Raw genomic sequence first — 21,934 nt, forward strand, 5'->3', positions numbered from 1 at the left:
ACACGCCTCTGGGCCTCTCACTTGTGCCGAGAACAGAGGCCTCGGCGGCTAACCTGGAAGCCTCTTCTGCTCCCGTGGTGGTCCTGAGGGCAGGTCCCTGCTACTCTGACCCACGGAACCCACAGCTTCGGCCACCCCTGCAGGAGGAGGAGGGTGTTTCCAAAGTGAAGCCCTCCAGCTTGGTTCCCTGCAGAGGTGGCCGAGGTCCTTCATCTTCAACAAAGGCATCCATAAGCGGGGACACGGGGCGGCAGCTTTTGGGGGAGGGCGGCTGGAAGTTAGACATGCAGTCTGTGAGGCCCTGCAGGGTGTGGGGTGGTGGGGAGAGGAGGGCTGAGCATGGTGACAGGCAGGCCCCCTTCCTGCTGCACGTTGCTCCCAAGAATGTTGAGGAAGCCGAGGGTCTACACTCCTCCGTGGGCCTCTGAAGGTGCCACTCCTCAGGGTACAGGCCTTTAAGTATGTAGACGTCTCAGGCACAGGCCAGCATGTGAGCCCCTCAGGGCCCTGGGAGGGTGTTAGGACCCAGAGAAAATGCACTGGTGCCACTAGACACACAGAAAACAAAAATCAGACTGCAGTGGATTCCAGCTGCTATCAGCTGCAGCTGCGCTCCCGGCGATGCGGGCCAGTTCTCCACCAGGAAGGGCCCAGTGGTCCCCAGGGCCTGGGACAGACAAGAGAGGATGGGTGGGCAGAGAGCTTTCAAGGGCCTGCGCCTTCTGGGTCCACAGGACCTACCGGTTGAGATGTGAGTAGGGTGTCACGGGTGCTGCAGGGCCGGGAGGCTGACCCTGTTCACCTGCTTCTGTCTGTCTCTCCCTATCCTTGTCCACACAGCCCGGCCACGCCTGTGCAGCTCGGGGCCCTGCCGGAACGGGGGCACGTGCAGGGAGGCGGGCAGCGAGTACCACTGCAGCTGCCCCTACCGCTTCACCGGGAGGCACTGTGAGATTGGTGCGGCCCCCTGCCAGCTGGAGTCAGCCTGGATGGGGGGAGCCAAGTCCCGACCCAGCCACCACGTGTCTGCTTGTCAGGAGCACCCCCCTGAAGGCGCACCAGCTCTGGGATGTTGGAGATCAGGGGAGGGGCGCTGGGTGGTGGGTGCATGACACCTGACTCCCATGGGGTCCTTTTGTTTCCAGGGAAGCCGGACTCCTGTGCCTCAGGCCCCTGTCACAACGGCGGCACCTGCTTCCACTACATTGGCAAATACAAGTGTGACTGTCCCCCAGGCTTCTCTGGGCGGCACTGCGAGATAGGTAAGGTGGGCAGAGGCCAGTGGGCTAGACCAGCTGGGGGCAGCACAGCCAGGGTGCCTGAGGGCCACTTCTGCTCCCAGTAGGCAGGGGTGGCCCTGCTTCAGAGGAGTGGGAGGCAGAGCTCCCATGAAGCCTAGAGGTCTTTGGGGAGGACACAGCGATGATGACCCCTTCTGTCCTTGCAGCCCCCTCCCCCTGCTTCCGGAGCCCCTGCATGAATGGGGGCACCTGTGAGGACCTGGGCACAGATTTCTCCTGCCACTGCCGAGCAGGGTATATGGGACGCCGGTGCCAGGCGGGTGAGAGGGCTGGGGGTTGGGGTGGAAGGCATGGGATTTCTTCCTAATCCCAGAAGAGCAGAGCAGGGCCAGACAGGGAGCTGAGAGGAGGGAGGGAAAAGAAGGAGAAAACCAATGGGCAGCCACTCCTGAAGTCAAGGCACTTTCACCCTGGGAGGGCTGTGCGGGGAGCAGGGGTTCCAGGCACTGCAGCCTGGCAGAGCAGAGGGCGAAGCAGAGGGAGGGGCCTCAGGCAGGTGCCCCACAGTGCAGGACAGGGCTTCTGTGTCCTTGCAGAGGTGGACTGTGGCCCCCCAGCGGAGGTGAAGCATGCCACACTGCGCCTCAACGGCACTCGGCTGGGCTCCGTGGCCCTCTACAAGTGTGACCAAGGCTACAGCCTGAGCTCCCCCAGCCACGTCCGAGTCTGCCAGCCACAAGGCGTCTGGAGCGAACCTCCACAGTGTCACGGTGACCTGCAGGCCCTCTGGGGCAGGGGCGGGGGGCAGGCGGGCGGAGCCAGTGGGGCCTACACCCTCCTCCCCAGGGCCACTCAGAGGAGCACAAGGACCGCAGTTCTGACCCTGGCCCTCCCCCACCTCCCACAAAGAGAGGCCATGACCCTGTGGGGAAGGTGGTGAGGACTAGTGCCAGCTCCACTCCTGACTGTTCACTAAGGGCTTCCCTGTCCTCAGAGCAGGACGTCCAGCCCATATGCCCACCCTGCAGATGAAGCAGCTGAGGCCGGGAGGTAGCCTGAGGGCAGCGTCCTCAAGAGGCAGATTAGGATTCAGGGCCTGTCTCCTGCCCCTGGCCCCACCCAGACCCTTGGAAGCAGACCCTGCATTTGAACAAGGCCCCGAAGAACCCCCATAGCCATTTGAGGAGTGCTGCTTCAGAGAGCATCGCCTCAGGCTCCCACAGTGTGCCAGGGTGCATGGCTCGGAGGCAGGCCACCCCCCCCCCGACTGATGCCCCTGCAGACAGAGGGACACTAACACAACTGCAGGTGTGTTGCATTAAGCCTAAGCATCCCTAACGCTGTTCGTCAGAAAACCTGTGCGATGTTGACACATCTTTCACAAAACAAGGATTTTTAAACAGAGTAGCTCAGGGACCACAACAGCACCCAGAGATGGGTGGGGCACATAATGTTGCTCTGTCCCAATGCCCTGCAAAGCCCAAGCTGTGTGGCCCCACACAGGTGAAGAATTTCGGAAGACAGATGGGGCTGCCTAGCCCCAAGCGTCTTTCCTGTCCTCCTATGTATCCAAGCCCAGCCCTCTCCAAAGGTAGCAGCAATAAAGTCCAAACAACATATACTGCTGGGAGCAGAACTGCAGAAGGTGGACGAGCAGATAAGTAAGCATGGCAGACGTACAGAAGGCAACATGGCACTGGTCATAAGAAACAGCGTGGATAAGTCATTTTTAACAAAACAGAGTGGAAAAGAGGACTGAAAAACTGTAATAGTTGAAATAACAATTTATAAAGGGATACAGATGAAGGCTAAGTTAATGAGCTAAAAGACAGTTTGAGGAATCTTCCCACGAAGAAGCAGGGAGGTCTGTGTGAATGAGATGCAAGCACTGTGGAGGGTACAAGTGCCAACACTGAGGTAACAGGGGTCCAAGACGAGAGAAAAACAGAAACACGATGAAATGTTGGAGCCACTATGGAGCTCAGTTCCCAGAATGACAGATGAACCACCACAGGCTGAAAGGGCCCCAGAACATCAAACAGGAGAAAAGAGAAACATTAGCACATTATAGCAAAATTTAAGAATATCAGAGACAAATGGAAAAAAATTCTTAAAATATCTAGAGAAAAAAGGAACAGGAATCTTCAAAGGAACAATAACCCCGTTGGTACCAGACTTCTCAACAGTGACATGAGATACAAGATAATGAAATGGTACATTTTAAATACTGAGGAGATCCATTCAGTGAGCATGGAGACAGTCACAAAATACCATCACTCTGTAACATCAAGGACCCAGAGAACCTGTAAAACCATATCATTTAACCTATCAGATTGCTGAGTATGCAGAGAAGTACAAATGAGCCCTTCCTGGATGAGAAAGACTAATGGCTGCTCTCATCCCAGGAGCAAATCCACTGTGGACAGACCATTCTGAGGAGCTGGAGAAATCCAACTAAGCTTTCAGTGATTATGTGAGGAAGCACGATGGGCTGGAATCAGGAGTCACAGATGCAGAGCAAGCGCTCAGCACCCACCAATTCTCCCCCCCACAGGATTTTTACTCAGCGCATGGGAATCCAGTGGCTGGTCCGGAAAGCAGAGAGATTTCATACCCTCACGAGGCTGAGATTTCCCCAGTCCACCTGGAGGGAGAGGTCTGTTCCAACCCTCAAGCATCTAAAACCAATCATTAATTGGCACTAATGAGCCCTGCGCACCAGGCCTAGCCCAGCTAACCTCCGGATGATATCAGAGATCAGCTGCTCAGGCTAGTTGTCTGACACAGAGTAGAGCATGGCCATCCCAGGGGTAGGTATTTTCTACCTTGGTCTCTCTGTTCTTGTATACAGTATGTCTAAGAAGCAAGAAATTATGACATATAATCTCACAAAGCAACAGTCAACAGAAACAGACCTGCAGATGATCTGCATGTTTGAATTAGCAGACAAGGACTTTAAAATAGCCATTATAAATATGCTAAAGAGAAGCAAGATGAATGAGAGAATAGAAAATTTGAGCAGAGGAAAGAAAACTTTTAAAAGTAACACAATAAAAAATACAACATCTAAAATGAAGAATAAATTGGATAGACTTACCAATAGCAAGGATACCACAGAAGACAAAGTCACAGAACTCAAGGACAAGTCAACAAAATTATTCAAACCAAAGATCAGAAAGAAGAAATAAATTATGAATTATTTATAAATGAATTTTTTTTAAATGGAGCATAAAAAATCTGTGGGAAATATCAAACAAACAAGCACATAACTGGAGTCCCAGAGAGGGCAGACTAGGCAAAAGAAATATTTGAAGAGATAATGACTGAGTATTTTCTAAAAAGGAAGAAATACATCAACCCACAAATCCAAGAAGCTCAGCAAATACCAAGCAAATAAACTTAAGACCTAAAAATGTCTATTCAGTCGAACTATTACTCAAATGTGAGAGTGTAATAAAAAATACCCTCTCGCAAACACAGCTTCAAAGACTTAGCAAAAAAGGGTGGGTTTTTTTGGAGATAGTATTTGAATAGTAAGATAAACCTAGAATATTCTGTAAGCAGTAAGAGAAGGGAGGATTATCAAATATTGCAAGAAAGTCTGTCACTCTCTAAAAGGAGAAAGAAAAGCAGAAAAAAAGTGGCAGGGTTAATATTATGATGGAAAAAAATGCAGACAAATAAGAATGAGCTAAATTCTCCAGGTAAAAGACAGACTGCCAGACTTACTACAAAACAAAACAAGCTATGGACAGCTGGGCAGCTCAGTTGGTTAAGCATCCAACTCTTGGCTTTGGCTCAGTTTGCGATCTCTGGGTCATAAGATTGAGCCCCACACCAGGCTCAGCACTCAGCACAGAGTCTGCTTTAGATTCTCTCTTTACCTCTCCCTCTGCCCCCTTCCCTCTCTCTAAAATAATAAATCTTAAAAAAAAAAAGCTATACTCTCCTAGAAGAGATACTCCTAAATCATAAACAAAAAGACAAAGTAAAAATATGGAAAAAATATCAGGTGAATACAGATCAAAATAGAGAAGTCACAGATGCAAGTCACAGTTTAGCTACACTATTATCAGCCAAAACAGACACCAAGATGGAAAGCATCATTAGGGATGAGAGGGTCTCTTTCAATGATAATTGGTTCCAATTCACCAAGATCATTATAAACATTCAAGCTCCTAATACGACAATGTCAATACATATAAAACAAAAATTAACAGACTGCAGGAAGAAACTGACAGATTTACCATAATACTATGAAATTTGGAACCACCTCTCTCAATTCAGGTTAAGAAACTCCCCTCCAAAAAAAAAATCAGCAAAAAGAAGATTCAAATAATACAACTAACAATTTGAACTAATTCATTCTCTGAACACACAGAAAAAATTAAGTTATTAAGGACAAGAAGATAAATTTTAAATCTCCATGTTTAGATATTTTTAAAGATACTTTGAAATGGCTTATGGATCGAAGAAGAAATATGGACAGTGACAAAACTTTAAATGAATATTAATGATCATTTTCTATATAAATACTTGTCTGATGTAGCAAAAGCAGTGCTTCATGGGAACTCAACTAAAGGAATGAAAGGAGTACTTAAAGCATTTTCCCACAATGAAACTCCAGGACCAATGTTATAGGTAAGTTCTACCAAGTTGCCAACAAACAGATCATTGCAGCATTATACAGGTTCTTCCAGAGAGTAGAAAATAGGGATTATGTGCCAACCTATTCTGTGAGGCCAGTATAACCTTGATACCAACACCAGATATGGACAGCTGGAGAAAGTAAAATGATGGATCTGTTAAACATATGAACAATAGATGCAGAAATCCAATAGTCTATTAAGACTATATATACCATTATCAAGCTGGATTGTTGCAAGAATAGTCTGATATTAGGAAAACCTGCTATATTAACCAACTGGAGAAGAAAAAGCATATAAGCATTTCAATAAATGCATAATAAGCATTTGACAAAATTTATACCCATTTGTGAAATAAATTCTCACTAAATAAGGAATAAAAAAGTACTTTCTTACCAGATAAAAATCACATCACACATACGCACACATGTACATACACACCTCTAATACCATGTGGTATAAAATATATAGGATTTATTGGAGGAAAAACTTAAAAGAGAGATGTAGCAGAGCCCACATAACCCCCGAAGTGTGCATCATCCCATAGAGAGGTGTGCTTAGGCCAGGCATAGCCAGACTAGCACACTATGTGTGGCCAAGCAATAACACTTCACACATTTATAGAGAAAGAAGTACAGGTTACATCGCGAGAGCTCTGGAACAATGAGTCTCCTGATCCTTGTTATGCAGAGGTAGGATCTGGGACTCAAAACCTGTGCTTCTGTTGATCTGACTCAGTCATGCTGAGTTACCAACAGGGGGAAGGAAATTAGCTTCTGAGGTAGTTTTAGTGTGCCTCTCCTCAAACCTCAAATACACATTATCCTAAATAGAAAGACATTCCTCTTAAAATTGGGGACAACAAGGGGAGCCTGGGTGGCTCAGTCAGTTAAGTGTCCAACTCTTTTTTTTTTTTTAAGATTTTATTTATTTATTGGACAGAGATAGAGACAGCCAGCGAGAGAGGGAACACAAGCAGGGGGAGTGGGAGAGGAAGAAGCAGGCTCATAGTGGAGGAGCCTGACGTGGGGCTCGATCCCGGAACGCCGGGATCACGCCCTGAGCCAAAGGCAGACGCTTAACCGCTGTGCCACCCAGGCACCCCAAGTGTCCAACTCTTGATTTCAGATCAGGTCATGATGTTAGGGTTGTAAGATCAAGCCCTGTGTCAGGCTCCACACTGGGGCATGGAGCCTGCTCAAGATTCTCTCTCTCTCTCACTCTCACTCTACACCCTCCCCACCTCTCTCTCTCCCTCTCTTAAAAAAAATGGAGACAAGGATGCCCACTGTCACTAAGCCTCATCAATATTATCATATTGATATCAACATTCCAGATTGGAAGTACTAGCCAATGTAATAAAGTAAGAAAAAGAAATTAAAATCATGAAGACATGAAGGTAGGGAGTAAGAATGTCAGTATTTGTTGTCTTTAATCTATAAGCAAACTTTACTCTATAAGCAGTATGGTTGTCTTTGATCTATAAACAAACTACTGAAAATGATAAAAAATGTAATATGTTTAGTGGATATACGTTATTATAACAAAATTGCATTTCAATACATCAACAATTAGAAAATGTAATTATAAAAGATATATTCAGAGAAAATCGACGAAACCAAAAGTTGGTTCCTTGAAAAGTTCAATAAAATTGATAAACCTCTAGTTAGACTGATCACAAAATAAAAAAGAAAAATTAGCAATATCAGAATGAAAGAGAAGACATCACTAAGGATCCTGCTAGCATTTAAAGGACAAGGAAGAGACTGTGAACAAGTTGAGGCCAATATATCTGACAACTTAAAGAAAAGGGATAAATACCTTGAAAGACACAAATTACCAGAAATGACAGAAGAATAAATAGAAAATACAAATAGCCCCGTATCTATTAAAGAATTCTAATATGTAATTAAAAACCTTTCTGCAAAGAAAATGGCAGGACTGGACTGCTTCACTGATGAATTCAATCAAACACAGAAGAAAAGAATACTAACCCTACACAAGCTTCTTCAGAGACTAAAGGAAGAAGAGCACTTGATTCATTTTGTAAGACCAGTATTGTCTTGATACCAAAACAAGAGAGATGTTAGTTTTTTTTTTAAATGAAATTAGGGGCACCTGGGTGGCTCAGTGGGTTAAGCATCCAACTCTTGATCTCAGCTCAGGTTTTGAGCTCAGGGTCATGAGTTTGAGCTCCATAAAAAAGAAAGAAAAGAAAGAAAAGAAAAGAAAAGAAAAGAAAAGAAAAGAAAAGAAAAGAAAAGAAAAGAAAAGAGAAGAGAAGAGAAGAGAAGAGAAGAGAAGAGAAGAAAAAAGAAAAGGAAAGGAAAGGAAAGGAAAGGAAAGGAAAGGAAAGGAAAGGAAAGGAAGAAAAAAAACAAAATTACAGACTAATATTCCTCATGAACATGGACATAAAAATCCTTACAGAATATTACGAAATCAAATACATTGTTACATTAAAAGGATAATATATCATGACCAAGTGGGATTTATCTCAAGAACACAGGTCGGTTTAACACCTGAAAATCAGTAAGTATAATTCACCATATTCGGATATGAAAGAGAAAACCATATGATCATTTCAATAGATGCAGAAAAATCATTTGAAAATATTCAACTACTATTTAAAACTCTTAATAAACTAAGACTAGATAGAAGAGAATGTCTTCAACCTGATGAAGAGCATCCATGAAACAGCAACAGCTAACAGAGCACTTCATGGTGAGAGGCGTACTGCTACCACCGGTAATAAGGCAGAGTGTCCTTTAAACTCATTTCTTCCCACATTGTCCTGAGGTCCCAGACAGGGACACAAACAAGAAAGGAAATAAAAGTCACATCTGCTGGCAAAAAGATGACCTGGTCGTGCACGTAGGAAATCCTAAGAGATTCTACCAAAAAAGCTATAGAATAAATAAGCAAATTCAAGTGGGTCACAGGACAGGGACAATATACAAAACCTTACTATTTTCATAGTCAAGCAGTGAACACCTGGAAAATAGAGTAAAATGAACAATATTATATATAATAGCACCAAATATGATAAATGTTTACATATGTGAAATGAATTATAGACATTAAGTGTAAAAGCTAAAACTGTAAACTTCTAAAAGAGCATAAGAGAAAAATCTTCACAACAGCAGGAAAAAATGGTTATGCATTTAGAAAAATATTAGATTGTTCCCTACTTTTCACCACACACAAGAATTCATTCCAGATTAATTAAGGACTTAAATGTTTTTCTAAAACTATAAAATTTTATGTGGAAAATATAGGTATCTTTTTGGCCTTGGGATAAGGAAAGATTTCTCAAGCCACAAAAAAAGCACTAACTATAAAAGAAAAAATGGACAAATTTGACTATATAAGAATTACAAACCTAAAATTATCAGTCCTAAGGAAGAAAGTGGGATATAAGCTACAAACCAGGAAACGAGATATATATATATGATTGGTTTCAAGAATATATAAAGAACTCTATGAATCAATAAGAAAAGAATCATCAACCCAGTAGGAAAATCAGCAAAACACACTGAGTAGGGCCTTTCATGGAAAAGGAGATAATAAAGCCAACAAAAACAAAGAGAAATATCAGTAAGCAGTGAAATGCAAATCAGAAGCACAGTGAGGTGCATTCAGTTGACAAAACTGCAAAGTCTAAAAAGCCATCTACTGGTGGTAATGCGGCTCAACAGGGTTTCTTACAAATTGCTGGAGGGAGTGTAAACTGATACACTTTGAAAAGGGTTTGGTAATCTGCCTGTCAAGTTGACCATGCATAGAAACTGTGTCCCAGAGACACCACTTCCAGGTTTAAATTTAAGAAAATGGGCACATTTATACCAGGAGCTATGAAAGGAAATAGAAGCTTTTTTTTTTTTTAAAGATTTTATTTATTTATTTGACAGAGAGAGAGAGAGCCAGCGAGAGAGGGAACACAAGCAGGGGGAGTGGGAGAGGAAGAAGCAGGCTCCCAGCGGAAGAGCCTGACGTGGGGCTCGATCCCAGAACGCCGGGATCATGCCCTTAGCCGAAGGCAGACGCTTAACAACTGAGCCACCCAGGCGCCCCAGAAATAGAAGCATTTTAAAAAATAATAACAAAAAGTCTGAAATCAACCCAAATGCCCACCAAACAAGAATGGACAGAGTATGGTAGACTCCCGCTGCGGATTCTGACTACTACTGTCATGCTCACACAGAGACCCACAACAGTTCAGAGATAGCTCATTAATATCATTTTGAGCGAGAGAGGTGTACATATATCACAATATCCTTTTAATAAAATTCATAAATAGCAAAAACAAAACCATACATTGTTTAGGTAATTCATAAAAATTAAAACACTAAAGAGACAAGGACATCATAACCCCAGAAAACCACGTCACAAGAGACAGGAAAGTGCGTGTGACGAGATGAGCCAGTGAACATTCTAGCTCCTGGGTGTCATTATTCACCACCATTTATTTACTTCGTTACATTTTAAGCATTAAAATTAAACTTCTCTATATTGAACATTATGAATTCCAGACCACAAGTCCCAGTTTAAAATAAAAAACAAGCCTGTGGCAAATACTCTTAAGTAAAGGCCTCATCCCCAAACGTACTGGTTTTATACGTGGTCACTGTGTATGAAATTGGCAAGATGGGGCCTGGCCACCTGGCAGCCAGTGCAGTGAAGTCCCACATGGTCTCTGTGAGGTCATGATGAGCAACCCCCGTCCTGGGCCCGCTGCCCACTGCTTCGTCTCCAGGGTGTTTCGGGCCTCTCCAAGCACTGAGGGGTGCTGGAGAATTCCATCCGGCTCCTCAGAACAAAGCTAATTTACATCCATCTTATTTGGCTTCAAGCCACTGCTTCCAGTCACAACACCACTTTATTCTTGGGGTCTCTCCCAGTGCCTGTGCACCTGGGCTTCCCTCTCAGAAGCTGGTGAGTGCGGATCCCAGCCGAGCCTGCATGGGAGCTCCTACCGGGTCCCTATGGGTCTCCCGCACAGGGCACAAAGGAGGCCCCGTGTGCCGGGTAAGACTCCTGCTCCGCTAGGCTGCCTGGCCCAGCATGGCCTGCTCTCTGACTCCTGCCTCTCTTTACAAACATCTCAGCCTCCACCTCCCCAGGGAGACTGACAGCCCAGCTGAGCAAGCTGACCTTGACCTCCTCTTGCCTTCTGCAGCCCCTGCACCAGGGGTAGAGAGGGGGGGTGGAGAGAGTCATACCCTGACTCCTGGCCCTGTGCTCCAAGCAGGCAGAGGGAGGTGAGGCCTGCAGGGCACACTGGGGGACGAGCCCTGTACCCCTCACACCTGGGTAGGGCTCTAAGCCCTGAGATGGGCCTAGCCCCTGAGAAGCCTGACAGTGACATGCTGGAGTGACCTGGGCTAGGGCCTTTGTCAGGCAGACAGTGGAGAGGCTGGGTGTCAGGCTAAAGCCTCAGAGCACACATGATATCCCGGGGGCTGTGGAGGCTCCTGGAGGTCCGCATAGAGCCCACGCAGGGCCGTGCAGTCCTGTGTAGGGCTGTAGGGCCTGTGTCCCACCTATGTGGAGCCTTATAGGGCCTTGCAGCCTCCTGTCCTGTCTCTGCAGAGACAGACAAGTGCCCCTGTCTCTGCAGAGACAGATGAGTGCCAAGCGCAGCCCTGCAGAAACGGAGGCTCCTGCAGGGACCTCCCGGGGGCCTTTGTCTGCCAGTGCCCTGCAGGCTTCACTGGAGTCCACTGCGAGACAGGTAGGGGCTGTGCTTGGGTGGGTCCCCTGAGTGGCTGGGCCCTCACCCACATTCATGATGCCCTGGACGGCCTGGACAAACCTATTTTCAACAAGCATAGACCCTGGGCCACTCAGCAGAGGGAAATGGCTGGGCTCCTGGCCCAGCTAGACAGCCCCCCCCGGGGGGGGAAGGACCCCGGGAAGGGAGCTCTGAGGCTGAGGGGGATTTCCCCAGCAACCCCCCCCCACCCGGCATCTCTCCTCGATCCCCCTTCCCTTCTTCCCGCTGTCCTCTCCTCCCTCCCCCAGACACCCCCTTGCGGCTCTGGCCGACTCTCTGGGTGTTCTCCAGAGGTGGATGCCTGCCACTCCAGCCCCTGCCAGCACGGAGGCCGGTGTGAGAATGGTGGCGGGGCCTACCTGTGCGTCTGCCCAGAGGGCTTCTTCGGCTACCACTGTGAGACAGGTAGGGATGCAGGAGGCAGGCCCCGGATCTTCCAGAGGCCCCTTCCTCTGGCCTCTGCTGGGTCCCCTGATACAAGCTACCCAACTCCTCCTGCACTTGCCCCTCCAATGGCCCCACCTCACCCCACGAGATGGGCTGGCTCCGTGGCCAGCCTGGACAGGTGGAGCTCACTGTAGCCCCAGCGTCCCGGCACCCACCTCTCCTTACACCTGGGAACTCTCCCCACATTTTCCTCCTTTATAGGACTTGCCATACTCTGGAACTGTCTCTTCAATTTGCTGGTCTCAGCTCTCCTCCTAGAATGGGTGTGTCCTGGGGGCACATCCTGTTCTAGCCCCCAGGCTGGGCTTGGCTGGCAGCAGTCCCTTGTGCGGGGTGCATGAGGCTGCTGGGCTCCGGTAGCACTGCAGGGCAGTGATGCCTGTGCTGGGGGTGAGGCCTAGGGCCCCGGGACTGTGGGGCCTGGGAGCCTGGGCATAAGCATGATGGGGACCCTTTGTGCCCAGGGAGTCTCAGGGCACAAGTTTGGGGTGGCTGAGGGCACACCTGGAGAACCAGGGTCAATGGCCGTTGACAGTGATAAGGGGCCCGTGTGGCTTCACTGGGAACTGGCGGGCAGTGGCCCCGGCTGGGGCAGCTCAGGTCCCCTCGGTGCCCACAGCCCCAGTGCAGAGGGAGGCTGCCCCGGCTGCCAGTGGCTCCCCAGGAGGGGCCAGCCCTGTGCTCACCCCACTCTGAGTCACCGCCTGCCAGGCTACCTGGGCTTGGAGTGGTGGTGGGATGACCTGGCTCAGAGACAGAAAGGCAAAGCTACCCAGCCTCTCGGGGAGACCTCTGGCAAGCCTTGCGTTTCCCCTCAGAGAGCGGCCCCTCCTTCACCTTCTCAAAGCGCTGCCTGTTACGGTACTACCCACATCCACCCCACAAACACGCCCACACAGGAAGGACCTGCTGCCCCTGAGAGCAAGGGCCCACGGGGGGAGCAGATAAGGCCCCAGCGTTCACTGCTCCTCTCCTCTTCCCCAGTGAGTGACCCCTGCTTCTCCAGCCCCTGTGGGGGCCACGGCTACTGCTTGGCCAGCAATGGGTCCCACAGCTGCACCTGCAAAGTGGGCTACACGGGCAAGGACTGTGCCAAAGGTGAGGTGGCAAAGATGCCAGCGTAGGGGATGGGCCCCCACTCATCCATGAGGACACAGACCCCCCCCAGGGGACAGACCAAAGTGCTGAGCACCCCCAGGGCAAAGCGTCTAGGCAGTTGCTTACCCGGGCTCTACCCAAGAAGCAGGGAGGGGCAGATAACCGCCCAGGAAGCATAAATGCAGTCACAGGTGCACACAAACCCGAGACCCTCCCCGAGAGTAAAGGCAGTCATCTGTGCACGCGCACGGAGACCCTCCAGGGGGCACTGGTCAGAGACCAAGTAAAGAGGTCCACTGTGGCAACAGGAGCTGGTCCCCCACCAGCAGTAGCTCACCTCTGCCCCGGGGTGGCAGGCCCGAGAGCCACCAGGTGAGACGTCTGGCCAGGCCTTCCGTGGCTGACAGCTGACCACCCCCTTCCCTTGTTCTTGACTGAAACCCTGAAGAGCTCTTCCCACCAACGGCCCTCAAGGTGGAGCGAGTGGAAGAAAGTGGGGTCTCCATCTCCTGGCGTCCACCTGAAGGCCAGGCTGCCAGGCAGATGCTCGACGGCTATGCGGTCACCTACACTTCCTCGGACGGGGCCTACCGCCGTACAGACTTTGTGGACCGGAGCCGCTCCTCGCACCAGCTGCGGGCCCTCGCGGCCGGCAGAGCCTACAACATCTCCGTGTTCTCAGTCAAGCGCAACGCCAACAACAAGAATGACATCAGCAGGCCGGTGCTGCTGCTCACCCGCACACGTGAGAGCCTGCTGGTGGCAGTTCTAGAGAAGAGGGTGGGCAGGGAGGGTGCTGCTGCTCACCCGCACACGTGAGTGCCCACCTGGATGTGCCTGCAGCCACCTGCAGAGATGCACTGGCCGGGCACCCAAGGCGCCATGGCTTAGCAGTGAGGCCGGGGAGAAGTGGGGGGGCTCCCTGAAAGGGCCCCTGCCACGAGCCAGCCCATGTTGTGGGGTGCTGAAAGGACAGGCAAAGGGCCCAGGGGATCACCGAACACACTGAGGGAGACAGCAACACCAAGGGGGTAGGGAGGGAGCCTGCTGGTGGCAGTTCTAGAGAAGAGGGTGGGCAGGGAGGGTGTGGCTGCACAGGAGGGGAAAGCATAGTCTAGGGAGGCCTTGGGGCCTTACCTGGTTTGTCTGCTTCTGGGATCTACAGAGGAGGGTCTTCCACAGGGAGGAATGGATGGTGGGCAGAGGCCAGGGGACCGTGGGAGACTGTGGAAGGGGCTGCTGGGGGCTGGAGGAAGGAGCATGGATGAGGCAGTGGTCCCCTGGGCAGCACAGAGGGCCCATGAGGGCAGCTGGCAGGGGTTCAGAGCGTGGCCAGCACACAAGGGTCTCTGCTCCCACCATACCAGGTGCTGGCACAGGTCAAAGCAGGAAGACAGGGCCAGCCCCATGAGCACTGTGAAGACAGACAGCCATGACCCATCAGTGGGGACTCAGGATGGGGAAGGAGGGAGGCGAGGATGCTCAGAGGCACGGACAGGAACTTCGTGGGAGGAGGAGGGAAAGTACCCTGGTGTCACCTGCTGGCCCGAGACAGACACTGACCATGAGGACATTGAGGGCCAAGTGAGGGATAAGATGAGAAACTCAGGACAGGTATGTGGTGGGGAAGGCCAGCCAAGAGGCACTGAGGATGCACCTGGGCCAGCAGGAGGGCCTGAGTGAGCTTGTGTGGCAGAGCGGGTTCAGCCTGAGCTTGCTTTAGGAAGAAGCGGCATCCCTCCCCCTCCACCGCCAGAGTGGGGTCTCCCCAGGAGCCCGGGGCGGGCAGAAGGCACCACTGCCCACTGGACTGGTCACTGCACTGCCAGGAGACAAGGGCTCCCCTCCTGCTCCTGAGGTCTACGCAGACCCTTCCCCACAATAGCCCAGGATTTTCACAGCTTCCATCCTTGGTAGGCCCCAGCATTGCCCAAATGTTCACTGTCAGTCACCAAAACATCCAGGGAGAAGGAAAAGGAGGTTCCAGGGTCCATGTGTCCCAAGGCCCCGCCCCACTGCCCAGCATGTCTAAATAGGCAAGACTGCAGGCCTCTGGTGGAGATGTCTGCTCTCCAGCCCCAGGCAGGAGCCTGTCTGATTGACCCTAGTCCCATGGGGCTGAAGGCCGCACCCAGCAAGCCCAGGTGGGCCGGCGCCTCGCTTGGGCCCTATCTCAGTGACCCCCCCAGCGCACTTCCTGAGCCCTGTCTCACGGTCTTAAGCCCCTGCCCTCCCCTGGAGCAAGCAGGTGCTAGCATCAGCTGAGGGGCCGATTGCCCCCCAGGACCCCGCCCGGTTGAGGGCCTTGAGGTCACCAACGTGACAGCCAGCGCCATCTCGGTGCAGTGGGCTCTGCACAGGATCCGTCACGCCACCGTCAGCAGTGTCCGCGTATCCATCCGGCATCCTGAGGCCCAGGAGGACCAGTCCGCTGATATGGACAAGAGTGTGGACAAGTTCACATTCGGGTAAGAGCAGGGAGCCATCCTTCCCTCAGGGCTCTGGGGCTTCCTCCTTTCTCCCTCTGTGCCCCTCCCCTGCCATTCCACACCCGCCCCGCCTGCCTTGAGAAGTAGGGGTGTGTATGTGCCTCTTGTGTTGCAGAGTCCCCCTCTGTCCTGGGCCTCGGTCCTGCCCTGCCCCATCACAGGTGCTCCCAGATGGGTGTTTGGAAGTGCCCTGACAAAGCAGGGACGCTCTAAAACCCGGGGGGTCATGCCTCCTGCACAGATGAGACCGAGCCACCCAGAGAGTGGCAGAGCTGTCCCAGCCTGAGACACGCAGGCCCCTCTGAAAGGGGGACACAGGGCATCCCTACACTTACCTTAAGTTTTTCTATTGTTCAAACCCTGTGTTAGAACCTTAAACTAGGCGTATAAATGTCTTATGCTTAATTATTACAAATCAAATACAAACAAAACTGCAAAGTAAATACAACTCACATGAACATCAGTCATTCAAACTGGCTGAGGACGGAAGTAAATGCTGGAACGGCCCCACAATGAAGGCTCAGACTTCACAGCCTCGGCCCCCTCGGGTCTGTGACGGGCCCCTGGGGGTGGTTCGCCAGCCAGAGAGGCTTCTGACACCTGCTGGGGGTGGTGCGAGATGACGGAAAAGTGGGGAGGAAGACTGGCTGGGGTCCCTGTGCCTGCAGTGAACACAGCTTCAGGGGAGGACCCTGCCCCCCGAGTCGGCTGTGCCTCTGACAGCAGACAGCCGGTCGGCTCTGTGGGGACAGACCAGCAACATCCTGCCTGAGCAGCCACAGGCTGTGGCCATGGGGAGGGGCGCCTGGAAGGTGGGCAGGGGTTGGGGCAGGCAAGCCAGGCCAGGAGGGACACTCGTCCCCTCTGCATCCCGGAGCCCCCCATACGGTTGCACATTTCTAGTTGGCAGACTCATCAAGACCCTATTTTGCCTGCCTGCTGTGCTGGAAACAAGACCCTGCTTTGTGTTTTAAGTGTTGCTGTGACCTTTCTTGATTGATGTCCTGCTCACTTCCAAGGACTGGTGTGACAAAAACATACATGAGGTCCGGGGTGGGCGCTTGGTGACTGAGTCAGGGTCCCCAGGACCACCCAGCTCAGTGACTCACGAGGGTCCCTCCCAGACTCAGCAGAGGCTGTGCTCCCAGCTGGGACTCACAACAGAGAAATGGTGCAACACAAAGAAGGGAGAAGTCGGGGGACAAGGGGTGAGCTTCAGGGGCACCTCGTCCTGGAGTCACACAGGCCACCACCAGGCGTGACGACGTGTGAGAGACGCAGCACCCAGGGCTTTTAACGGGGGCTGGGCATGGGGCACCCCGTCTGCTGTCGATTCGGGGTGCCCAGGAGGAAGCGGGTGCTCAGCATGAACGACGTTGCACCAGGTGTGGGGGCAGCGAGGTCCTCGCATCCATGAGGGTGCTGGGAGTCTCCCGGGCACTCCCGCCGAGGGCCACCCAGGAGGGCACCCTCTTCTGCACAATGACCTCCAAGTGCCCTTTTCTGGCCTTTCCTGCCTGAACACCGCCTTGGCACCAGGGCCATCCTAGGCAGCTGTAGGCCATTCTTGACCCTTGCCCTGTACTAGCGAGACAGACCAGGAAGTAGCTCCTGCCTGAGGAACACACGGGTCTCAGGCCACAAATCCGGTCATTCTGGAAGCCACCTGCAGGACCACCCACAACTCATCCCACCTGTGTGGAAGTAGTTGCAGTCCAGCAGTGGTCTCTCCCTGGCCTCCCTCCCACAGGGCCCTGCTGCCAGGAAGGAGATACACCATCCAGGTGACTGCCCTCAGCGGGCTTGGGGGACAGGAGCCTCCCACCGAGAGCCTGGCCTCAGCCCCACTACACGTGTGGACTCGTGAGTACATGACCTCAGGTCTTGTGAGACCTTTGGAAGCTCTCCCCTCCCTCCAGCCCGAGTCCTACCAAAGTGGCCCTGGCACCCCAGAGGTCTCTTCCCCACAGGTGCCAGGAAGGGCAGGCCACCAGGAAGCCCTCTGTTTGGGTGTTCACCCAGCACCCAAAGGCTCCTGGGTTCCTACCAGACGGGGGTCAGAAGTAAAAGGCCAGAGGGCATGCAGGTGAATGCCCATGCTGTCCACTCTCTGGTCTTCACGTATCTGGTGGGGAGGAGGCCCGGACCTCACCATCCCTCCCACCCCAACGCAGAGGGGGACACAGTGCCATGCTGTCCACACCAGGGGGACCCGTGAACAAGGGGGGTGCGTGGTGAGGAGGGAAGGTCTGGGCAGGGTCTCAGTTCCAGGTTCCAGGATAGCCCGCCTGGGGGACATGCATGGACAGCCCATTGTGGGGTGGGGGGTAGTGAGGGCCGGCTCAGGTCCTGGTGCTGACCTGAGTGCTGGGGCCCTGGCCAACTCCCAGCCCGTCTGGCCCCCTCCCACAGCCCAGGGCCAGGCTTAGGGAATCAAAAGGAGAACATGCTGACAGGCTGCACAGGCACGGGGCCTCCGTGGCTGCTTCCAGGCAGCATGCTGGGGGGCCTCGCAGGCAGAAGGATGCACTGCTGCTGACCCAGCTGCAAACACCCCTCCACACCAGCCTTTAGGACTGTAAGGCTGTCCATCATGAGCACGTGGGTTTCCAGGAGACTTCAGCAGTCTTGTCAGATACTTAAACTTGGTGGTGGCCCCTTTCACCTCCCTACCCTGCTCCGTGCCTATCAGGGCCTCTGCCGCCAGCAAACCTGACAGCCGCCAGAGTCACGGCCACCTCTGCCCACGTGGTCTGGGACACCCCCACTCCAAGTACCTTGCTGGAGGCATACGTCATCAACGTGACCACGAGCCAGAGCACCAAGAGCCGCTACGTCCCCAATGGGAGGCTGACGTCCTACACAGTGCGGGACCTGCTGCCAGGAAGGCGCTACCAGCTATCGGTGACCGCCGTGCAGAGCGCTGAGGGTGACCAACTGCACAGCGAGCCTGCTCACCTCTACATCATCACCTGTAAGTACGGCACTGCCAGGGACGGTGGGGCGGGGACGGCCACGCACACCAGGCCTTGCAGTCTGTTCAGGACTGATGGGGCCATGAAGGCGGCCCAGCCCCTCATGCTCACTGCAGGCCCCCAGCAGGACAGCAGCCTGGGGATGTCACATCCTTGCCCAGGAGACACCTCAGCCCCAGGACCCACACGGGCGATACTGTCCCAGAGACTCCAGACAACCGCAAAACAGGACTGTGTTCACACAGGAGAATTTGGGAGTGTGAAGATCGGTGGGGAAGAAAGATTTCATGGACAGTTAGTGCAGGGTCCGTGCACCAGGAATCGGTAAACATAAGCGTATCACTCCTCACCTTGTCCCCGGGGAGTGGCCTTGAAGCCAGGCCTGACCCATGAGAAGCCTCTGGACAGAAGGATGGGAGAGAGGGCCAGGCTGGCCACAGGGGGGGTGGCCTGGGAGAGGCAGGAAGGAGACCCAAATGGCCAGATGGAGGGAGGAAACAGCTGAGGAGCGCAGAGCCTCAGGCCACACGAAGGACGTGATCTGCTCCTCAGTGCACAGGAGGCCCGCAGGGTGCCACCAGGTCCGGCACGACCCTGCTGCCATGTTGCAGCCCAGCAAGGTGCTGTGGGAAGATGGCGCATCCGGACGGATGCTGCGGGGAGGGCAACAGGGTGAGAAGAGGGAGCAGGGAGGCGGACAGTAGCTAGGGCAGAACGGAGCCCCAGAGAGTAGACACACAGCACCTCGCAGGAGGTTCAGACCCTGTGCGGCTGCAGGCACACCTGCCTGAGGGAGGGCTGGGGCACAGTGAGGGGACAAGGACCCACAGAGAAGCCTCGCCCTCACTCTCCGGGCAGGTGGGGCTGGGGGCCTCTCTCAGATGTCCTGTCAGGTCCGAGTGGCTGACCATGCCCTGCTGATGGAGATCCTGGGCTTAGGGTGGGCAGAGAGCAGGGCCTGGGGCTTCCTAGAAAGCCACAAACCCACTATGAGGCCCCACAAAGCCGCCATGAGGCCTCAGGGCCATGCACACCGTCTCCAGTGCTCCCCTCCGAGGGGCCTGGCGGGACCAGCCTCATGCAGCCACCCACTCCTCCCATCTACCTGCAGCCTCCAGGGACGGCACTGAAAGACGCTGGCACAGGGAAGGACTGCATCCCCGGGTGCTCAGAAACAGACCCCCGCCCGCACGCTTGCCAGAGCTGCGCCTACTCAGTGACCGCGACATACCTGAAACCCAGACCCTGGCCCCCAGGTGCAGCCTCGGCCATCCCCCCACAGCGCGCGGCCCCAGGCACATGCTCCGCAGTGACCCGTGGTGACTCCCTTGGCAGGTTCTCAGAGCTGGTGGATGGCAGAGGGCGAGTGAGTGCGAAGTTTGGGGGCTCACCTGGCAAATCGTTCACCACGAGATCACGTGAGTGCCTCACCCAGCCCCAGGGGCCTCACTGCCACCTCCTCCGGCCCATGTCCCCAGCACGATGAGGGACGAAGCCCCTAACACCTGGGCTTAAAGACCACCCCCAGCGCCCGATACCACTTCCAGCAGGGACACAGCACAATGCAGGCCCTTGCACCTGCATGGGCTCACAGAGGCCTTCCCGATACGGCAGAATGGGTTGAAACAGGCTGCTGGCAGGGCTCAGGGTCAGAAGGTGGTCTGGGGTGCCCAAGCTGGGCTTGCCAAGCCAGGAGTCCCCATGTAGCTTAGTGAGCAGGACGCAGGAGAACACGGCACCACCTAACTCCTTGCCGCTCAAAGCGAGGTCCTTGGACCAGCAGCACCAACCTGGCCCAGGGGCTTCTAGGTGGGCAGGATCCCAGCCAGAGCCGTGCAACTGGAATCTGTCTTCGGTAAGGAGCCAAGTGATTGGCATACACACCACAGTCTGCAGACTGCACCTCTCCGTCCCAGTAACAGACCATGTCCCAGGTTCAGATCCTGCTCGGCCTGGACTAGCGGGACCACCTGTGGCAGACCAGCGGGCCGCTCTGCCTGGCCCCAGCAGCACAGGGCATGAGCGATGGGTCGAGATGGCCTGGCCCCTTCCCACGTGGTGTAGCAGGAAGGAGTGGGCCAGAAATCTGTCTGCAGAAGGTCTTCCCCAAGACTGTGGCACAGCAAGCCAGAAGCTACATGCCCACTGGCTGACCCTACCCTGAAGGGCCTCAGGACCCTAGCCAGGGCAGCCCAGGCCTAGTCCTCACCTGTAAACTAGGTCCTGTTCTCATGGAATTCCCTGGCACAGAACCCAATTACCAGTTTAGTGAGAATTTTCAATCAGCACAAACGTTCCCAGGCCAGGGAAGAAAAGGGACAGTGATGAGCAGGTGGGGGCGTCGCAGCCCCAGTGACCAGTAGAGGAGCAGAAGAGCTCACTGGACATGATGACCAGGAAGAGGTGTCTGAGAAGCTGGGCAGGCGGAGTTGTGACCCAGACACCCTCCTAAAGCCATAGAGGCAGTCATAAAAAGCCCAAGTGCATAGGCAGGGACCCCACAGAGAAGCTGACTTGCATATAGGGCCGGCCAAGTGCAAGGTCTGCCTGAGGGTAGATGTGGGGGAGGAGGCACCATAGTCCCCAAGAAGCAGGGGTAGAGGGGGAGGAGAGTGGAATTTGACCATAAGAGGGACAGCACAGCATTAGCCACCTGGAAGGATAGGGCATTCGGCCCAGCCTCGGGCCACTGGTGACCTTCACCAAAGCAGTTCTGAGGTTCAGCAGGAGGATGAGGGATGGCCCCCATCTAGAGAAAAGCTGTCCTACTGGAGGCAGCTCTGTGCCCCAGTGGTGGGGATGGCCAGATGAACAGGCCACACTGAGCCCTGACCACGGCAATCTCCACACCCCGAGGGAGAGAAGCAGCTCAAGAACAACCCTGGGCATGAGGCAGCAGGCTGGGGGGTCAGCACGCTGGGACATTCTGATTTCTCCTAGAACCCACGGCTCCGGCACAGCTTGGGAACACGGAGGAGGCCCCCAAGCAGGTGCCTGAGCAGGTCAGCCTGGCCCTCCAGCTTCCTGAACACGGCAGTGACAAGGACATGGAAAGTAAGTCAGCAGGTATGGACTTTCAGAGCTGACCACCCTACGGGGCCTTAAGGGCTGTAGGGGGGGGGGCACCCAGAGTGAAGAAGTGTGAGACTTAGAGCTGTGCAAGGGGCAGCCAAGCATGCCATTCTAGAAAGGGTGGGGGGAACCACACCACGCTTTTACAAACAAGGAGCAAGCCTGCAGAGCAGACCCACCGAAACTACCC

At 53.3% G+C, this 21,934-nt stretch overlaps 1 protein-coding gene across 7 annotated transcripts in view; it reads left to right on the forward strand.

Moving 5' to 3' along the window:
* The window catches only part of SNED1 (sushi, nidogen and EGF like domains 1), an 85,152-nt gene that overhangs the window by 46,377 nt on the left and 16,841 nt on the right, over positions 1-21,934 (forward strand). For 3 of the 7 annotated variants that reach the window (XM_045795877.2, XM_045795880.2, XM_045795881.2), the window contains exons 13-26: positions 841-957; positions 1,146-1,262; positions 1,448-1,561; positions 1,838-2,011; positions 11,508-11,621; positions 11,955-12,068; positions 13,095-13,208; positions 13,657-13,953; positions 15,493-15,676; positions 17,448-17,560; positions 18,390-18,671; positions 19,784-19,928; positions 20,008-20,090; positions 21,613-21,726. In XM_045795877.2, coding sequence (XP_045651833.2) covers positions 841-957; positions 1,146-1,262; positions 1,448-1,561; positions 1,838-2,011; positions 11,508-11,621; positions 11,955-12,068; positions 13,095-13,208; positions 13,657-13,953; positions 15,493-15,676; positions 17,448-17,560; positions 18,390-18,671; positions 19,784-19,928; positions 20,008-20,090; positions 21,613-21,726 — 2,082 coding nt within the window. Of the gene's footprint in view, positions 1-840; positions 958-1,145; positions 1,263-1,447; positions 1,562-1,837; positions 2,012-11,507; positions 11,622-11,954; positions 12,069-13,094; positions 13,209-13,656; positions 13,954-15,492; positions 15,677-17,447; positions 17,561-18,389; positions 18,672-19,783; positions 19,929-20,007; positions 20,091-21,612; positions 21,739-21,934 lie in introns of those variants that run through there. The other 4 variants (XM_045795875.2, XM_045795874.2, XM_045795878.2 and 1 more) reach the window with 3 other exon arrangements.

The sequence above is a fragment of the Ursus americanus genome, chromosome 1 (genome assembly GCF_024610735.1).
Source record: "Ursus americanus isolate L20-20 chromosome 1, mUrsAme1.1.p, whole genome shotgun sequence".
NCBI lineage: Eukaryota > Metazoa > Chordata > Mammalia > Carnivora > Ursidae > Ursus > Ursus americanus.